This window comes from Lepisma saccharinum, chromosome 14 (genome assembly GCF_977018435.1).
Source record: "Lepisma saccharinum chromosome 14, izLepSacc3.1, whole genome shotgun sequence".
NCBI lineage: Eukaryota > Metazoa > Arthropoda > Insecta > Zygentoma > Lepismatidae > Lepisma > Lepisma saccharinum.
In genome coordinates, this window is record NC_139242.1 from 70,219,578 (window position 1) to 70,240,611 (window position 21,034).

At 39.9% G+C, this 21,034-nt stretch overlaps 1 protein-coding gene across 1 annotated transcript in view; it reads right to left on the reverse strand.

The window, feature by feature from the left end:
- The window catches only part of osp (myosin phosphatase Rho interacting protein outspread), a 209,938-nt gene that overhangs the window by 79,614 nt on the left and 109,290 nt on the right, over window positions 1-21,034 (reverse strand). Inside the window, exons 3-4 of the mRNA XM_083134807.1 lie at window positions 14,625-14,690; window positions 3,755-3,943 (exon numbers count right to left, since the gene is read on the reverse strand). Coding sequence (XP_082990933.1) covers window positions 3,755-3,943; window positions 14,625-14,690 — 255 coding nt within the window. The remainder of the gene's footprint in view (window positions 1-3,754; window positions 3,944-14,624; window positions 14,691-21,034) is intronic.

Below are 21,034 nucleotides of genomic sequence, written 5' to 3' on the forward strand. Positions count from 1 at the left end.
CCATAATTACGTCCTGAATACCCACGGCGCTTAATGGTCTTTACTACCAGTGCGGAATACATACAGGAGAGTCCATAACTGCTAGTGAACGGTCATTGGTCTACGGGCAATGGCGTCATGGGTTTGTAAGTAGAACATACAAGTACTCAGTTTCAGCTAGAGAGCAAAAAAGGTAATATATCAAGAAAGAAAGGCAAAAAACATTTAACATGTATTGAGATCTTCTATAGTATTCTGAAGAACAACATAAAACTGAGCAACGGCGTCTTGAACAATGGATGCCAATGGTCTTTTAAGCAAAGGCACTTCCTCTATCATATACAGTTTGCTGAACCAAGGGGACGGGGGTTGATGGGGCAGCAGCCTTTCCCAAATTTAAGTGATATAAGGAACTATTTGGGAGACGTATGTTTTGGAAGTAAAGACAAAGAGAAAGCTACAAAATTTTCAATATGCACATATTGTTTTCTACGTTAGAGTTCAAAAATAATACTTCGAAATTAAATTTATAAAATGGACCAAATAACATACATTATTATTTCTAGGAATATCATACAATTTTCACGCACTTTCTTGCTCTTTAAAATATTTGTAATCGCATCGAAAATGAATGTTGACTCACAAACTTACAAGGGCTACGAACTTTTCATCTACATGATGTATTAAATATCATGGTATTAACCCTTCCGAACACTGTACTGAACGGCATACCTATTCACGAAAAACTTGATATGATAGTCATGCCCATTCAGAAATTAGAAACAAAAATAAACACAGATGTCGATGCTAACGTGCCTCTTTCGTGAAGCATTTCAGAAATGAATGACACAATCGATACGCCTATTTGACCGAAAAGCCTTGTAATTGGCTGCCTCGAAGCCAATGAGTTAAGTATGAGTACTGGGCGCCTGACGCTCAACTTCAATTTGCTTCATGCATCAAGCTGTTTTATAGATTAAACTTTTCAAAGAACAAGTGGCGAAATTATTCCATGACTATGCACTATGCCGTTGTGCTGCGGTCTGAAAATGACGAAGAGGTTGAGACGTTTCCAAGTGGGACAGGGACCCTTTAATTTGATTTTCCTGTCATGCGATCTGTTCGCCAAGCGATGTTGCCAAACTGCAACGAGCGTTTCAACACCTACTTGATCTCGTTTTTAGAAGTGATCAACAATCCTACGCTAGTCCCATCAGCTGTATGTAGATGGATGGACCTTGCTCTTTTCTAATTAGATGTTCAAAATCTGTTTGTGACGTCAGCTGTTGCGCTCAGTGGCGTGCCCAAGGTGGGGTTGGTGGGGCCATAACTCCCGTCCCCTTTTGGCCTGGTATTCCTAAATAAAAGAACGTCAAAAGCAGGAAAAGATGGCAAAATGAGGGCTGACTAATTAAAAAATAAGGTATGCGTAATCCCTTCCTTTCCAAAATCTTGGGCATGCCACTAGTTGCGCTATATTTAACGTATACATTTAAATGCCTGGGCATGAATCAAGCATGAACTTGCAGTTTTTAGGTAGGATAAGAACAGAAATATACAGGGTGTAAGGGGTGATCATTGCTGAAGGCACGCACAAGTCAACCCCACTAACTGCAATACTGCAGGGTAACGAGGCTCTGGCGCCTGGACCCACGATCTGTGGGGTTGTGTTCTTCTGCCCCTTTACAGTATCAGTTTTTAACTCAAGGTATGAAGATTTTATCCTTAGGCTCGGAGACGGACAAAAAAAGTATGTGTTGATGTGCTAGTAACATAAAAGAAAAACAATCAAAAATCAATCACGTGAGAACTGCTGGCCTTATAAATTTATTTCTGGAAAATGGGAGATCGATTGATTGATTTGCTTTATTTTACTTCACTTTTTGTGCCGCTTTTGGCTAATCTGCGAAGACTGGGATGAGTGATGATATGATGAAATTGATGAATGGACACTCACAAACATCCATGCCCAGGCCGGGATTCGAACCAGAGACCCCTGGCGGAGCTTGATACGTTACGCTTAAGCATATTTTCGTGCCGACTGAGTTATTACAAAACAGTTTAAAATCATTGATGAAGTGTAAAATGCTCACTGCCACGCAAGTCTAAGCTCTAAGCATGCAGTTTAGCTCTAAAATCACTAAAACAGGCGCACAAAAAGAATATTTATCATCAAAGTACGCTCCACGACGGTAAAATCAAAGCAAAATAAATAACTAGGTTTTCAGAAACGGGTAACAACATTGCTTTTATGCCGATATTGACCATTTCTACAGAGCATTCCCAGACATTCGCTACGAGACTCGGCGGCAAGCTGCCCGGCATCAGTGCTTGTCTTTCCCGGTGAACGGGTTAGCGACAGTCGCTAGAGTTGGCTATTAAAATTACAGTTTTCATATTGTGTACTAACCTTGATTACAGAAGGTGTTGAAAATAATGTCCCTCTGCTGCAACACATTCCTGGCATCTCCCAAGGAAATTGGCATTTACACGTGCAAGTTCGTCTACTGTAATTCTCCCGATTTTTCGTACAATACTCTCTTTTAACTCACGGATGGTGTGCGGATTGTCTCTGTATACTTTATTTCCCCATTTTTCTTTCCACTGTTATTCAGAACTGACCCTGTTACTCTAAAATTATTTACGAGGTTTAATATAAGCGACTGTCGCGGACCCGTTCACCGGGAAAGACAAGCGCTGATGCCGGGCCGCTTGCCGCCGAGTCTCGTAGCGAATGTCAGGGAATGCTCTGTATATGGCTGCCAAGAATGTTACGATGTTACTCTTTCCACTCTTTTTATTCATGTTATTAGAAATATACCTAGGTAATCGTAACAAGACATGAAAACACTACAAATTAGAATTTGCTAATAAGATCAGTATTCATTTCTTAAAGATAAAAGAGTAGCACTGAACAATTAATCTTCGTTATTGATCTTCTTTCTTTATTCATTTGTATTAATTTTGTCTCCTTTTTTATCTAAATTTATCACATTTAATGCTACATATATAATTTAAAGTATACAAGTTAAAATATGGCTATAAAATGTATAGCTTTTATTTCAAGAATTACTTCCACTTGCATGTAGACCGTAGGAACGTAAATGTTCGAAATAAAGATAAAGGATAAAGGACCTACTACCTTAACAGATAAACGACATTCTACCGATTCGATATAAAACAACAAATATTCCACGATGAACCTGAGTGGTTCGTTCTCTTCCTTAATTAATGTAGAGTCAACGGCAATAAAAATAGGACATCTATATGCTGATATACTCGCTTCCATGCAAGGCGCGTTGTGTGTGTTGCCTAACTCTGAGGCGATAAGTTAATTTAAATAGCAAATTTTCAATGGCAACTTCTACCACCGCCAAGTTATGCAACACACATAACGCGTTGCAGGGAAGCGAGTATTTTAGGATATAGGTGTCCCATTTTTATTGCCGGTGACTGTACTTAACCAGGTGACTGCAATACGTTTTGCTTGGTAAAATGTATATTTAGAAATTATTTTTAAGGAATCCAGGAGTACATGAATTAAAACTTCAAATAGGCCTACATGAAACCGACAACAGAATGGCACATTTATCCACTCAGTTACAGGCTATTTATGGAAATATCGGCTAAGTATTGGATCTGATATGCCTATATCGGCCCATACTGAGAAAGTAATTATCCAATTCTTCCCTGAAAAGTGTACAATCCTTACATTAAAAATAGCATTCATTTTGATATTGTCAGAAACTAGTATACAGGTATTTTCGAAACTTACCTTGCTCCTGGGAAAGACGGAAAGCACCTCCCCCCACCAGCGCGACTCCTCGCGGCAGGTGCCCTTGACGAAATGCACCCTGTCGGGAGCCGTGATGGCCAGGCTGAAGGTGTTGCCCGTCACCTCCTCGGCGTCCGTCACCTCCAGCACCTTGTTCATGTCGATGCTCGCCTGCGGGACGGTGTCCGGCTGAAAGGATCAAACGCCTTGGTTAAGTCAAGGACCGAAACATCCCAGTGATAATAAACAATTTCAATGTATTAAAAATAGATACTGAGCATCCCACAGGACCTAGTAAATTCAACATTACAATCATTAAAATGGCTCAGAGATTACATTTATCTATTTGATCTCACCATGAGCGTCGCCAGAAATTGTTTAAGAGGATCAAGCTATTGATGAAACTTGATTGATTGAATTGGTTTATTTTATTGTACTTCACCTTTCTGTCACTTTTGCGTAATCGCGAAGATGAGGATGAGTTATGATAGGATGACATTGATGAAGGGACGCTCACCATGAACACCCATGTCCAGATGATTCGAACCCGGAACCCCTGGCGTCGTAGCACGCTGTGCTAACCACTCCGCCACGGTGGTCGGCTAGTGAAAAAAAATACAAATTAATTATGCACTAAATAGAACGGACCGTTATGTAAACCAAATAGCACTAGAAATGTCCCACGGCTTCGTGGTTGTGTTCAAATTCAAACCATCCACTTGGCGGCGCTAGTAACTTTCGTATTGATGTTTGTTTCAGACGTAACGAACGCGCTAATTAGTGGGTGTTCTCACTGTCAGTGACCCTACAGTTTCAATACCGTATAGGTAAGGAACCTACAACAAATAGCGGACTTGCACATGGCATAACGTATAAAAAAACGAAGAAATGGAAACAAAACTAACAAAGTAGAGATATGGCTTCTATCATCATCAACTGTTATTCTGCTTGTAACCAGCTTCCTGTAGTCTCCCGTATCTTCTATTCATAGCTTTCATCTTCAATATTCTGTGCCCATTTTTCCCATAACGTGATCAGAAAGTGGCAAACAAAAGCAAGAATACGATTCGATATATTTGATTCACGACAATTTACGTACAATTATTAGGGATGCCAGATACTGTTTGTACACCACTGTCATGTTTTCTATAATTTGTTTTGATGTCCTTCAAAAGTTTAATATTATACTAGGACAATCAAAAAGTAATACCTCTTACATTACCAATACTTTAATACTGATAATAATAATAAAATAACAACCCGTGGCTCTACAGCCTTGGAAGGGCCTTGGCGTATCTCACGACCCGACTGCCAGTCTCCCTCCCACAATCCTACCCAGAGGTGTGGACAGGCACGAAGCCAGGGGGAGGGCTAAGGGGGCTGAGGTCCCCCCCCCCGAAATCCCACAATATCTAATTTAAATAGTGTATAGTGATAATTAATTTTACTTCCTTATCAGAATTAAACATCTTGCATAATAATTTGTAATATACTGAGAAATTCATCTTCAGAGCTCGTACACCAACCTTTTACCACATTTAGATGGCGGCTGCTGATAAAGGGATGAGCCCCTCCCGAAATAAAATCCTGGCTACGGGTCTGGGTGTGGATTTTCAACCAATAATGGGTGACGTGGGGTCAGCACGTCGAACCCACAGCCGTTTAGGAGATTTTCCAGACCGGGTTAGTAAATAGAAAACCTTACACCGATTGTAGCCAGAAGTGTCCTGTACACGAAAAAACAGTTCAACATGGTCACTATTACGTTCAACACATTTACGCCATCTTCGAACTTATGTCTGAAATCCAGTTTGGCAAAATTCTTGAGGAAGCTTTCACATCCACGGCTTTACAGCCGATTTAACCTCTTCCAAGTTGTTGGTTCTGAAACCACGTAGGCTGAGGGCCACACAGATAGAAATCTGAAGGGGCCAAATCTGGGAAATAAGGCGAATGAGGCTATCGCCTAGGTTGCGAAGAACGTGTGTAGACGTGTATGTGTGAAATGTCCTGATGGCTTCCTCCAGCTTCTTTATGGGTCTCCCTTGTTGCACAACACTTTTGCTACCTTGTGTTCTAACGTCAGACGAGGAATGCCTACGTTGTTAGGTTAGGTCTGTTAGGTTTGGTTCTATTAGCATAAATACACGGCAAATTTATTATTTATGCTAAGAGAACTAAGCCTAGCTAGCCTAACCTAACAACGTAGGCATTTAGCCTAAAAATAAAAACCACTCTCTGCTGACGTCAGAACGCAAGGTAGCAAAAGTGTTGTGCGATAAGGGAGGCCCACTTTTTTAAGCGTACTGACATAGGTCTCGCTGGTGATTGTTTGACGCCCACAAAAAAAGCCAATGAGAATGGGTGACTCGTGTTAACGGACGACCAGTCGTCGGCTCTTCTGATATTTCGGTTTCTGTTCCTTGAAACCACAGATAAATGTATATAATACATTTATCTGTGTTGAAACTTCTTCACACAATGCCGCACATTGCTAATGTCCACTACAGCATCCACATAAGCCTTCAACAGCAGAATATGGAAGGAAGTCTTTACGCGAGCACCGCTCTTTCGTCAGAAATTCAATGACAGCTCGTTCTTTTAGCCTAACACTCATGATTCTAAGCACTCAATCCAGAAAAATAAGATTGATTAATTGATTTAGTTTATTTTACTTCGCGTTTTGTGCCTCTTGGCTAATTTGCGAAGATGGGGATGAGTGATGAAATTGATGAATGGACATTCACAAACAACCAAGCTCGACCGCGATTCGAACCCGGGACCCTTGGCGTCGCAGCGCGATGTGCTAACCACTCGGCCACAGGGTCGGGCCAGGAAAAATAAGAGCATATATTTGTAGGGTAAGGACACCTCTATGGCATCCTACCTAAACATTCACAGTCATGCTACTTTATCGGAAACTACAAACACGAGGGCATTATTTTTTGATTGCACTGCCATTATATATTGTTTTAATGTATAATATATTTTTGTGGTGTGTATAAGAGCTACCTGATGAGGATGATGGAACAAAGACATGTCTTACTCAGGGTTCGAACCTCAGGTTTCTCATTTCATGACGTGTCACGATGACCACTCCACCACGGAGGCCGGTTCGAGAACATTTGTGTCTTGCAGTTGCAACACGTATGTAAAAAACGTTCAAATCTCGCTTAGGTGGATTCGGATCCCTTTTAAACTGTAGGTCAAGCCCCGATTAGCATATCGGAGCATGAAATGGCCTTGCAACAAACTTGGACAAGACATAACCCTTCAAATCATTTATGGAGTGGAAAAAAAAACAACCCTGCAACCCGATAATTCATCGAATCCATCGTCACGGCGTACTTACAATGGTTCTGTAAACGTCCTAAACAGTCGCAGCAAAGTTTTGCTGTTTATTCGCAGTGGGTGAAGGTTTACACGCGTACTCACGATTCCTATCGAAGCATGTTACCTAACATTCTCGGTATGTGCTCACACAAAGCAAGCTTCCTACGAAAGCGGCCATAAAACAATTGAACCGTGCCGTAAATTCCGTGATTATTACTCGTATTCCACCGCCTCGCAACACGTAACTCCCAACACAGAGTTGCCAGGACACTTTTCCGAAAAATCACTAACGACTACTAAAAAAAAAAAAACATATTTGCCGGTAGAAATGAGGTAAAATTCTAACGAAACCATTTTAGAACACTTTAAAGTGCAGATCGAATTCTGTGGAATATTTCCAATTGAACTGTCACTGAGATTGCAAATAAATATGTTAATGTTTCTGCACAAAATCTTTGTGCATAGGGTGACCAGACATACTCTTTTTAAGAGTATTATACTCTTTTAGAGGTTCATATACTCTATACTCTTTTCAATTTGCAAAAATCCACAAATATACTCTTTTCCTTGCTATTTAATTTCATTCATTATTTTACACATAAAAATGCCTTAAAATCCACAGAACGGAAAACGTCAAGATGTCAACAAACTGAAGTATTAACTCCTTGACTCAAGAATTTCCTATGAACAATTTCAAGTGTCATTTTCATATTCCATCAACAAGCAAAACATATTTCAAATTCATTGGGATTTAATGATAATGATTAGGGCTGAGCCGATACCACTTTGAACTGATACCGATGCCGATACTCTTACCGATTCCCACCGATACCTGAAAATTGCAATAATTAAAATTTGTTCAAAATATTGATCAATATTGGTGTGTAAATATTCTCCTCCAATTATATGCATCAACATACCAAGAAATTTGCTTTAGAATATTCAAGAATTGCATCAGAATATTAAAATAGATATTATGTAGTCACAAAATATAGTTTTTTGTGCAAAATTAGTGTAAAATAAAAAGGAAGTTTTAATTTTGCATAATTTCCAGGATAATTAGACTGTCAAGAAGTCGCGCAGAAATATCTGGTCACTCTATTTGTGCATGCTCATTGACATGGTTAAACGATTTGTTGCAAAATATAATACAATTTAAAGTGTTTTGTGAACGTATTATCGTGATTATTGTTCTGTGTTTGTTTATTGACGTGTTTCTAATTCATTTGGCAATTTAAAATTCATATTTTTTTTATAATATTCATCTCAATTGCCAAATCAATCATATAATAATAAAGAGCAAATGTAGGGGAGTTTGTTACTGTAGGGCTGGGAAACTAAGGAACCCGACAAATGTGCCTATGTAAAAAAAAATCAGTTGGATGAGCGTTTCATTAAGGGACGGTTTTCTTATTTAAATATTGTTCATCTTACATACTTTATTATTAGTATTAGTGCTTCGAGGTTATCGTCAACTCGTCGTGATTAACCTAGAGGTACAAAAGTGACTTTAATTACAAAAAAAAATGCAAATATAAGCACTTCGAGTAACGTACTGTTACTTTTCTGCTTACATGTGAAATCTTTCAAAAGTTATCATCGATTGTATTGGCATTTTTGCATTTACATTAACTAACGCTACCATTACAAACTTGCACAGAAAGACAAACAGGCCTTTTACTGTATATTTCAGTAATTCAATGTAACAACATGATCCAGTCTAGGACTTAAGAATCATGGACAGCATGGGTTCGAGTCCGCCTGGGTTGTCTCTGGGATCTCGACCTGTGTATAGGGCCGGTGGCAACCCACCATCGTGAGGAAATGGAGGAACTACGAGTGAGTAGCGTAACCCGGTCACGGATATCTCCTGTAACAGCTGGGGGTTCGACGTGTTGACCACACGTCACCCCATTACCGGTTGAAGATCTGCACACCTCTAGGTAGGATTGTGGGAGGGAGACTAGCAGTCGGGACAGTGGCGTACCGGCCGCCCTCGCAACCCCCGCAATGCGAGAGGGCCCCCGGGGTATAGGGGCCCGGCAATGTTCTCCCTCACTCTGCTCCTGAAATTTTATAAAATCCCATACAGTCAATTATTCAAAAAAAATATATTTAAAAAACAGAATCTGGTTTCCAGTAACATCTAACTAACTAACTCCCTAGCCTTCTTAAACCCGAAGGTTCATGGCTGCAGCAACACAGGCCTTCCATCTTTCCCTATCTTGAGCAAGATCTATATACTCTTTTCCATCCTTACCGATTTCCCTTAGGTCTATCTCAGCGTTGTCCCTCCATCTTCGTCTTGGCCTTACAGGTCTCTTACCATCAGGTTTCCCAACAAGAATCCTGTAAACTCCCAAAGTAGTCCCCAGCCGGAGATCCGAACGGGGGACTATTTTACCTCCGGAATATTTTACCTTGGGAACATCCATGGCCTTATATTGCTGTTTCTTGACATTTTTTTTTTTTTTTTTTTACAGTGCAGAGTTGTCAGCTCTACGCCTAACCCCCAATATGAATGGAGGAACTACTACACAAGTTCCAGTAACATCATGCAACAATATCTGCTCAGCCAGAGCGTGCCGGGCAACTTGACATGTGCCCTCCCGCCTCCTCTGAAATGCAGAATTAAAACTTACTTGCTCGCAGATGGCCATCGATAGGAAAAAAAATCCCTCGTCTCGTAGCTACACCGTTTGTGGCAAACGTATATTCTGTCAACTGTCTACAGTTACAGTATCAATCCAGTAGAATGTTTCAGTTGCTCAACCAGTCGACGCCTTATTGCTACACAATAAACAATCAAACTCTTTACCAATAGTATTAGTTTTACGTGTGATATTTAAAATTTAACTTTCCACCAAATGTTTTCAACAGGGCCCCAAGCCTTTTCATATTCAAATAAGAGTTGAGATAAATTTCCCATATTGCTCAAACCTGTTACGTGTTAAAGGGGCCCAAAAACTCGGTAGAAGGTGGGACCCAGGGGGCAATTATCCCTTTATCCAAAGGGCCATTACACTCTCTTCTGTCTCACAAGGTATACAACGTACGAGTTACCGTACTTGCCAAACGTTTTTTGTACACATTTTTGAGGAAAAAGTTTTATCAGTGAATTGCAAATGTAAAGTAATATGTAGGCCTACTTTCAACAAATAACTTACCAATCTAACTAGAAAAGAATACATTTTAATATTCTTCGTCATACACCGCAAGGAAGAAAGAAAGAAATCGTCTAACTCAGAAGAGAGAAAATTTCCAGAAATGGAGGTAATAAAATAAAATAAAAACTGAGGATCGGCGGATAAGACACACCAAGTTTTTCAGACCTGTTTTTAAAGGGAAAAGGTGCGTCTTGTACGCCGGCAAATACAGTAATGTCACCATGATATTTGGGTATTTTGGGGATTTGAAGTTCATTTTTCTTCCATATAGAAATGTTGTGGACACAACATTTCTGTCAAACCAGTTATTTCCCAGTGTGTTACGATGTTCTGATCTACAGTGCTTGAAGTGGAAATTCCTAGCTGTGAGAATGCTTGCTCGAGTTTTGGGATAGAAGGAAGAATCCTAGAGTTGACGAGCTATATCTTTGCGGGTGCCTTGGCTACTCCGCGCAGAGTGTGAGAGAAATACGTTTATGTAGTTGTCACCTACTCGCCCTTTGGGTGGTCGACAGCAAGGACAGAACGCAAGGATAATGACGCGCAGCCGGTAGCTCCTCCCCCTTGCTACTGCGCAGCCGTGCTTGGGCAGGGTTCACCCGCAAAGATACAGCTCGTCAATTCTAGTGTGGATCAGCAAGGATGGAATGAAATGAGCTGGGGATGCCTAATACCTTTGAAGACTCTTAATATTCTGTCTTACATCACCAAGTATAACAGGTTCGAGAATAACATAAGTCCACATTATGCTCATGGTAGACTGATCGGAATTGGAACTTCAGTTTAAATTTCGAACCGAACCACTGTGCAATATGTCTGAAAAGGGGATCGAACCCGAGACCCCTTGAGAGAATACGTTTTTGTCTCTGTTTATGCACTTTACTCGTCGTCTTATCGTTCAGTTTACCGTGACATGACAATGACCGACATTATGACAACGGCATACAATAATAACAATATATTTCAGCCCTGCAAAACAATACGCTAATCTGTAGAAGATGGAAGTCAGCTTGGTTCCTGTTTACAGTACTACTACATCTTGTTTACATAATAGGCTACAGTGCAAGTGTAGGTTAAAATTGATTCTCGGTGAGGTGAGGTAACTTGGATCCGCCACTGGAAGCGACCCTAGATATTTCCTTTTGGGGGGTCACCACGTGAATATAGATGCCACCATTCAACTCTGTACATGAGGTTCCCTGTTCGACGACGTCACGAAAAGATCTCTATCATAAATCCTGTTCGATTTATTAGTTTGATGCGAAGTTACAGATTTACCCTGCATACAGATATATATTTTACATTATGCTTACTTTTTGACATTCTCTACTTGCCCCGAAATGTTTTTCTCTGCGATCCATTTCCGTAAAATAAAATATCAGAGCTTGGTAGAAGGGGGGCGCCAAACCACAATCCTGCCTAGGGCGCCAAAATATCTAGTTACGGGGCTCGTATATACGTGATAATATTCTCGATAATTTTTTTTCACCAAGGGGACCCCAACATTTTACTTGCGGAGCACAGGAAACTGCGCTACGCCATTGAGTCGGGAGATAGGCCAATGCCCTTACGGGCTGTAGAGCCACGGGTTATTATATTATTATTATTATTCTCGTGCACTGAGTCTTGTTAGCGAGCCTACCAACAGTGTAACGAGGGAGTTATAGCGATAGGTGCTGGGTTGAGATAACGTCAGAGGCTCAGTTGCTGATTGGTGGCTTTGGGACTTGCGACTCGCACCCAAGGTGCAAATAAGAGCGAGAGTTCCTGAACAGGATTCCCACTCATATTGAAATATCAAATTCCCTGACTTTTTCAGACTTTTCAGGTATGTTCAGAATAAATTTCCAGACCATTCTGTGGTGTTATAACTAAATTTTAAGTGTTTAAGTGCATCTGCTTTTCAAGATAATAAAGTTTATTTAACATGGTTAAAAATAAATGAACAAAAATTAAACTATAAAACATTCCTATTTACAATAGAAGATTATTGTCAGTTTTTTACGTCTCGAGATAGCCTTCACTTAATTTTCTGCATGAAGGGAGAAGGGGAAATGATCGTCCTCCTTGTGGAAGTATTAAATTCGGGATTATCCACACTTACTGGTAAAAGTCAATAAATATTACAGTATCTTTTTGCTTACTTGGGCATTTTAAATACCTTTGAGGGATGTAAGGGGTGACCCTTTCTCAAGACACCCAAATGTCAACCTCACTTAAACTTAAGCCCCTATCACATGAAGCCCCTATCACATGGAACTGGATCTCTAGTAGGAATGCCCTAGTTGGCGCTGAACTAACTTTCTAGGTAGCAATCATGGCCGCCTGGCTGACTGCTTGACTGGTTTGGAGGAATAACACATGTTCTAATTGCTACTTGCTTTCCTTGACTGGATACTGTCGAACAGGCTATCAGAGCAAAGTTTCGCCATGGGAAGATAATCTGTGAGTGTGCAAAGGAGCGCTTTTGTCTGTGGTTTCCGAGTGTTACTCCAGCTATGTATAACGTATACAGCATGAAAGACGCGTTGATTTACACCATCTATGCTGAGTGCACGGTGTTTACATTTGAAACAACTAAAATATTCTTCCATACGTGTACAGTAAACGTTGTAAAGTATGTATTTAAGCAGCGCCATTGTTTTGTACCTAATAACTTTTTATACGAAACGTCATTCCTCTAGGTTGAATAGTTATCGGCTTTTAAAAGTGTGAAGTGATACATTGTTTACATCTCGCCATTACAACTTCCCTCGTATGGGAACAAAAGTCTATCGACAAGTACGCTGACAAGTATCGTGTGAGGCGAAAACTAGCAAATTGCTAGCCAGTCCAGCGCCAACTAGGGCATACCTACTGGAAATCCAGTTCCGTGTGATGCGGGCTTTAGTACACCCTGGATTGCATTTTGGATACTAACGAGGCTCTGCCGTTTGAACTCTCAGGCAGTATAATCCTGTAGGACTCGTGCTGTGTCGTCTATATATGTTTGTGATTGTCCATTCATCCTCATTTCGTGATTAGCCCAAAGTGGCTGAAAAGCGAAGTACAATAAATACAATTCAAATTTTCTTTTGAAGGGCGAGGTTTAGCCTGTTCTCCCACCTAACCCTAATAGACTTTGTGTAATGTTTGTTCGTTTATTCTTCCGTGTATTTCATTAAGTTAACACAAATTCAAATTGACTATTAACCTAGACAGGAGACACTATATATAAACCGTTTACCGGGGAAAAAACTAAAACAGGAAATTTGGTTAATTGACGAGCACTGCTAACCCTGCCCGATAATGAGCCGGTTGTTCTGAGGAAAAACACCGCGCTTCCAAGATGAGTGGAGGCCTCTGTTGGGAACTCCCAGCACTACGAGGGCCAAAGAACCGCTGCTCGAAGGTCACATGGGGAAGGAGACCGTTGTGTGACATTCCCTTGCGACCGACAGGGAACAGGTCTCGGCAGAAATGGATGGGTCTCTCCAGAAGAGATGGAGGCACCAGCGAGGCATTTTCCCAAAGCGTCGCGAGCTCCCTTCTAAAAGTTTTGAATTGCAAATTCTGAGTTTCTTGCAATGAGCCTGTACCTGCTGCATATGGATGGCACTAACTGACATTATTATCCGTCAGAGGTTCAACTGACTTGGAAATCCTGGAAATTGACTTATTGCTGAAATACGCGGATAATAAATATAATTGTTCTACGTAGTATATACCGTGAATATGGGTAAACACAAATATGATGCAACATGAGGGTCGGTTTGCGTAACAGAGTGGTCAGCGTCACGTGCTACGAAGGCTTGGGTGTTTATTCCAACATCCGTTTCATCGTTCACTATCATCACCGCGTTTACGAAGGTTTATCCAGAATATCCAGAATTTTTCATCTTCTACATTTAAATTCGTATTTAGGAGGGTGTAATGGTAAATTTAAAGCCAAACTATCCATAAATTGAGCCTTTGTGAAAACTTTAGAGACGTGTTGATAAATCACTGACGATTCATCCAAGAGGTCGAAAGCAAAATCTCCTTGGGAGAGTAGTACAAAGTCAGGGTACGAGGGGGTTCGAATTAGAAATATAATACCGTTGGTAATTTTAAGAAGCTTGAAAAGTGTTGTTGCTCTTCCAAATCCTCACATGAGTCATTAATAAAACATCAGTTCGGATGAAGTAGCAAAAATGGCCGTGCGTTTGTCCAACGCCAAGCAACAAATATTTTGGTTCGATATAGATAGTGGTTATACGTTAGATTTTCCATACAAGATAATTTATCTGCGCTACGGGTTGGACACTTGCAATGCCGCAAAAATTCGTGCTGATTATCTAAGTAAGAAAAAACATTAAATGTGTCTGTGATTTGATTTTTAAAACACTTACGTGCTCGTCCACTGAATACGTCAGCTCGCCATCATCGTACAAGACAAACCACCTTCTCTGCCAGCGCTGCAACAAAGGAAAGAAGCATTAGTGAATGTAGCACTAATATAGATATAGGCACTAGTATAAGTATAATCCATTTACATGATTTCACACAGAAAAATAAGTAACTACAATATTATTTCGCAGAGAATTGACACGCCCTTTGGAGAAATTGATAATTCTTGTTGCTATTTTGTAATCTGTGTAACTTAGCATATAATTGATATCTTGCTCAATATTTTAGCCTAGTTCTGATGACATCACGAAATAGTGACCCGTCTTGATTATGATTGAATGTTGTAAGAACTTGTTACCTTGAATTGCAAAAAGTAATGTTTTAGCACAAACAAATAAACATATTTATTTATTTGAAATTAACAGAGAAAAATTCTCCAATTACAGTGGAAATATAGTGCTTTGTAAGAAGTTTAAATGCATCAAAACTTGGATTTCACACTGAACGAAGAATGAGAGGAATTTAGGGAATGCTATTGAGACTCATGTTCGTATATTCTTGTGTTTTTTTTTTAAAAAAAAATAGTGTTCAAGAAAAGAACGTGTCAATGGTCTTAAGTTCAAGGCTTTTAATGCACAAATTATTCAGGTTTCTGTCAAGTGAAACGCCATCATTTGAGATCATCCGCCCTGGGAATCGAACCGCGGTCGCAGTCAGAAGCCATACCGACTGGAGACCACGGCTGGAGGGTTATAGATCATAAAACAAATATCTAATTTACAGACTACATAAAAAAAATTGTTTGATAATTATACTCAAAATACACAATACAACATCTCAGTTCATGTATAACTTTAAAATTAAAATAACCATATTTCATTCTAGGGGTTCTGGAAAAAACACGTCCAAAAAATGAAATTTTACAGCAGGTTGTTATTTTAGTTAATTCTTTTAATAAGAAACATTGCAGACATAATATACATGTTGGATCATCACTGTTAAGAATCATTACACATTCCCAACATAAAATTATGCTTATAATATTTTATTTAATTGATTCAGTGTGGCTTAAATAAAAGCAACAAAAAATCGCTTTGTTGACTTAAGTGCTTTTTCCGAACACCCTAGATTTCCCTGCTTTTACGTTAGTTGTAATTCCTTCTCTGTCGGTGATGTCACCGAAGAAATTATAAGAGCGAAGAATAATAAATAGCAACATGAAGTCCAAATAGTTATGAACAAGAGATATAACGAGAATATACCGAACCGACCGCTACAAGCGTATAGTCAAGATCAAGAAGCATATGGTCCTGCTCTCTGGTATGGTGCTGGTCGTTCCTAAAACAAGAAGAAAAACTTCCAAGTGGTCTGTGTAGCTGTGTTTCCAGGCGACAGAGGGAGCAAAAAAGTAACGGGTGACTGTGACCCACTGGAGCGGATGCAACAGGAAATGTCGTATGCACTCGACGAAACGTTGTCGTGATTTCTCACGGAGATTATTTCGGGTTTTGTCACATCTCTCTCTTTCGGTTCTAAAAAGCTCAAGTATGGCTTGGACTTACGGTACATAATCGCGATATGCTTCGTGCGTACAACTCAATCATTTGTGTCATTTCGACAGACACACATACAAAGATGTTTCATGCGCGCATACAATATCATATAAGTTTCTTATTACACTCGCAGTGACGGCATTTGGGTTCCAGACCTAGGGGGGGGGGGGGCAAAGTGCCAAACTGGGGGAGGGGGGAGGACAGTTTAGTTTCCATTGCCAGATAAGGTTTAGCATAGTTCTAGTGGAAAATGGGCAAAAAGTGGGAAGCAAATGCCACCACGCCTCCTAATAGCCGCCACTGTACATTCTTGTGCATTACTTACCGGATGTATACCTTGAAATAGTTATACAAAATGCACAAAAGTTCATTAAATTCTGCAGTTAATCTTGTTATAGGTGTCACCTTGTGTGGAATCATCGCTATATTAATTGCCGTTGTTAAGACTTATTGGAAAACAGCTACAATTCCTATAACTTGCAACCTCTATCCCGAGTCGCAACGTTCCTTCCTTTTGGATTTTACTATTAATGATTCCAAAATTACTGCAACATTCTCCCGTCCGTACAATTTACCTTCGCATTTAAATATATATATATCGTGTGATTTGTTTTGTTATTTAACATGACCTTCTGCCACTTTATGGCTGTTCGCGAAAATGAGGGTGAATGATGATTCGATGCAGGGTCCTCACAAAAGAGCAACCACACCTCGCCCGGAATTCAAACCCGACACTCAGATCATGAGTGCACAACTCAACGCTCTGTTCGACCAGTGATATCTGAATTTGCTACATTATTCTTCTATTATAATGTTAATTCATTGACAATTACAGGAGGTAATGTCTTTGACAAAAGGTTATGGTTGTGACTGCAATGATGAATGCTCCAATCATTATGAGGCAAGATGGAGTCATAAAGGATAGTCGGAGATGTTTCTGACGTAGGGAAGTTTCATTGGAGATCTCCTTCACAAGATTTCGCAAAACTACAGTTCTCAATTGTCTTTTATACAATTAAGGCTTTCCAATAATAATTCGATTTAACGCACACGCGCTAATTTAATTGCAAACATATTAACATTATAATATTATTATTCTTAAGACGGCCAAGACGTGACGCCATCAAATAGTGTTCGTTGGATGTCCCGGACGAACTCTATCAATTTCACCATGATTATCAGGCTAAAGTAATGTTTTGGTATTGAAAAGCTCTACATTAAAAAACGGAGGTGGTCAAATATATTGCTGTTATGACCGATGACAAACAATTCTAAGGATTTTTTTCTGGGTACGCCCCTGTACGTCATGTAAGAAAAGCGTTGCTATTGGCTATCGCTATTTAGCCACGCCCAAAGTTGCTATTTCCGCATAGGTTTTGCAAATATACTCTCTGGTATTCGATACGTCTTTCATGCCGCCAAATTTTATTAGTTGAAGGTGTGGACGTGCTTTTTCCAAGATTACTTGTTTGCCTTTTCTTTCGTTCGCTGCACTGATGAGTAATAGATTTGCGTTTATTCTTGTCAGCAATAAAAAAAAAAAAAAGAAAAATGCGAAGTGTTTGTGAACTCGCGGTCACAAGTGCTCAGCAGTCAGTCACCCAAAGGAATGGACAGCGGCACTGAAAAAAGACATGCGTGTTGGAGTCGTGTCCCTGGGGGTTGATGATGATAAGACATTCCACCTGGAGCCACACACTACCTGTGTTAACCTGCTCCTACTGCTTTTCCAAAACGCCTTCGATGCTCAATTTTCGTGACTGAAGCCTATTCGAGAAGGCCAGAAGAAGTGGAAATTTATTTCTGAAAGTAAAAAGAAGATCCGTTTATCCCGTGGGTATGTCCTGCGTGCTTCAGTCCATAGGGACGTTAACCCTTGAACGAGCATAAGATATTTATAGTTTCAAGTCCAACAACGTGAGAAAACTATGAAGTAATAGAGGAGATATAAAACGCAAATGAACTTAATGATAGAACTAATATTAAAGTTAAGGTTTAATGCATAAACATTAATCAGAATTGAAGCAGCAGTGTTTCGATTGATTTTCGCGCCATGTATGGCCATTTTGCACCCTTTACACGAAGAAAGATCCCTCATTTAAAAACCTTACCTTAAAATTTAAAAAAGGGGGTGTAAACAGTAGTCTTTCCTGGGGTCTGAACAATTATGGAGACTAAAATCACGAAACAACCCTTGATTACGCTGCAACTGTCTTAAACACTGAATAACAATAATAGCCATTACTTTTGGCCTATGAAAGAAGGTACCAGTATACCTAAGTTACCATAGTGACACAAACGACATCGATGGAAAGTTAGTAATAGGATACACTGAAAAATATTTTCTGTTTTTCTTCTAGCATATGAAAAAGGGCGCCGGTACGGTAAACCTTTGCGTATGGTAGTAAAAACACTGATAATAATGGTCGTAAATCATACTGAACGACACTAAACTTCCATACTTTGAAATTATAACACACATTTATTTTTAACTTTCGCTGTAAAATACCAATAACAATAATCGTTCACAAGGCACCCCACACCCAAATTCTGTGCGTGTTGCAATCCTTCTAGGATTAATTGTTCCCTCTGCAAGGAAATTTAATGAATCATTTAAATGTGTGTATCCTCATCGGTATGCACTTACTCGCGTCATTCTTCTCTCAAAAGTCCTCTTGTTTGATGTCTACTGGTTCCTGTTACCAGGGACTGCCGCTATTGATAAGGCCTGACACACTGAATTAAGGCGTTGCTAACAAAAACAAGACCTTCGATGAATGAAGGCGCGACATCGTTAACCACATTATTATCAATGAGAAACAACTCCTTAAACAAACTGCCCGTCCCTTTTCACGCAAGCTTCCCAGATCCGACCTTGTAAATGCAGGAGTTAAGTGATGTTAATCAGTGTCACTTGGAGTGCGCACATACTTGCTGGTTGATTCCTAGGCTCAAAAGAATGAAAGCGTGACTTTCTCTCCTCGGCACGACAACGTTTAGTTTACGCCACTTTCCGGAAGAGGCGCTAGTTACCGGTTGTGGAAAGGTGCCTACTTGTTGATAGCAATACTGATTGAGTATAGGCGCAACAAACAAAATGCCAGTGAAATGAATAGATGAAAAAAAAATCCACATTCTTAGCTCTCTTGGGTGGCGTCACTTTTCTATGTTTACATTAACCGCAACGATGAGAATGAATATGGACTAAATGAAATTACTGAGGAAACAAACATACACGGTGAACACACGCCCTTGTCGATATCAAAAACCAGAACTGTCTGGATCGATCACGAATTGAGGCTGGCCATGGGCTGAATCAAATAACACAAAATTCATTATTTTTATGAAATCAAGGTCCAAAACAATTCTGCAATTGGTTGAATTGGCATGAGCCGCAACGGAATGCAACTACTACATAACTTTAATAAATAGTGTGATCATATCTTCCCGATTTCAGCACATCTCATCTAATATATGCCATACCAGATAAATCGAATAAGAAGTCTATTTTAACATTACATCACAACTACCAGATCGTTGCTTCCGGCATTCCGCATGTTTTCTCTTCCTTCAGAGTTTCTCTTGTGTTTGTATTTGCACGCCGTTGTCTGCCTTTTTCGACTTACAGCGACGACAATGATGAGAAGAAATTTACGAAGTGATGTGCCCAGGTCGGAGCAAAATCCGGAACTTTCTTTGGAAAAATCCTGAGTGCACCATTCAACCCATTCGGGCAGCAAACTGGCAGATATTTCTTGTCAAACACGCTTTATGATTATTGTTTTCATATACTAGAAAACAATTACATTACATTTTTATTGCATATGTCGCCATTAGTGCTCATGAATCCGTCTTAATGATACTGTATTTTCGTGATGCTACATTAAATCGGCGCTAGATGTCATTGGTGAGGTATCATTATTAGTCAGTCCCTTGATGTATGACTGAGACGTCACAGTTATACATCCAGGGACTCTATAATCATTATTTCCACACAGACAATACTATATCACAAGGCACGCAACACATGTTACGCGAATATACAAATTTAGTGAAATGGGACATGAATATTGCTCAACGAAAATATTAAATCAACTTCTCGCTGTTGTGACAAGAGGCTATTCGTCACTCCTAATATGTCCATGAAAGACACTGCATGTTGATAAACACTTTGTCTACAGGTTTTTTTTTTTTAATCTTCAAGCCTACTCCCAACGAAACGTCTTGTCTCCGTGCACCTTGCTCAACTTCAGACGAGATCTCATATTCTGTGTCAAGGTCAAGGAACATGACAGACGAGTTCAAACCAACAAACTGACAGCTGAGCGTCGGCTATACAGACGTATCTCGATCACGTCACACTTGTTTTACGTTTTTAAGCTCTATTGCACAACCTCAACGGATACTTTCCACCTGTTCGATGTGTAGGCACACAGGTATGGAGTGAAGTTCATACTCTCTCTCAATCAGACATCTGAAGAGTTTCTTTAGAAGAATGAACAACGATAATGCTAAGAAATGACTCAATTTGGGTGTGATTGTAATTTCATCCTTAGGATTGTGAAATCACGAAACAGAGGAAATGACCATATCAGATATTGAGTATACAGTCATGTTTCGTGTCCAGCCTAGAAACATAGAATTACGAGGGACGTACAATAAGTTCGTGCCCTGACAGATTTCCGGTAGTGGTATCGAGAAATTTCTTCCATCACCTTTCGACATGGTCCCCTAGGAGTACCAGACGCCATTGTTTCTCTAATGCTACATTTCCAGCAGATTAAAATGTTCTGCCTTGCTCCCGTAAACATCCCTCCACAGCATCCATGACGTCAGAATCATTGTGAAATGTCTTGCCA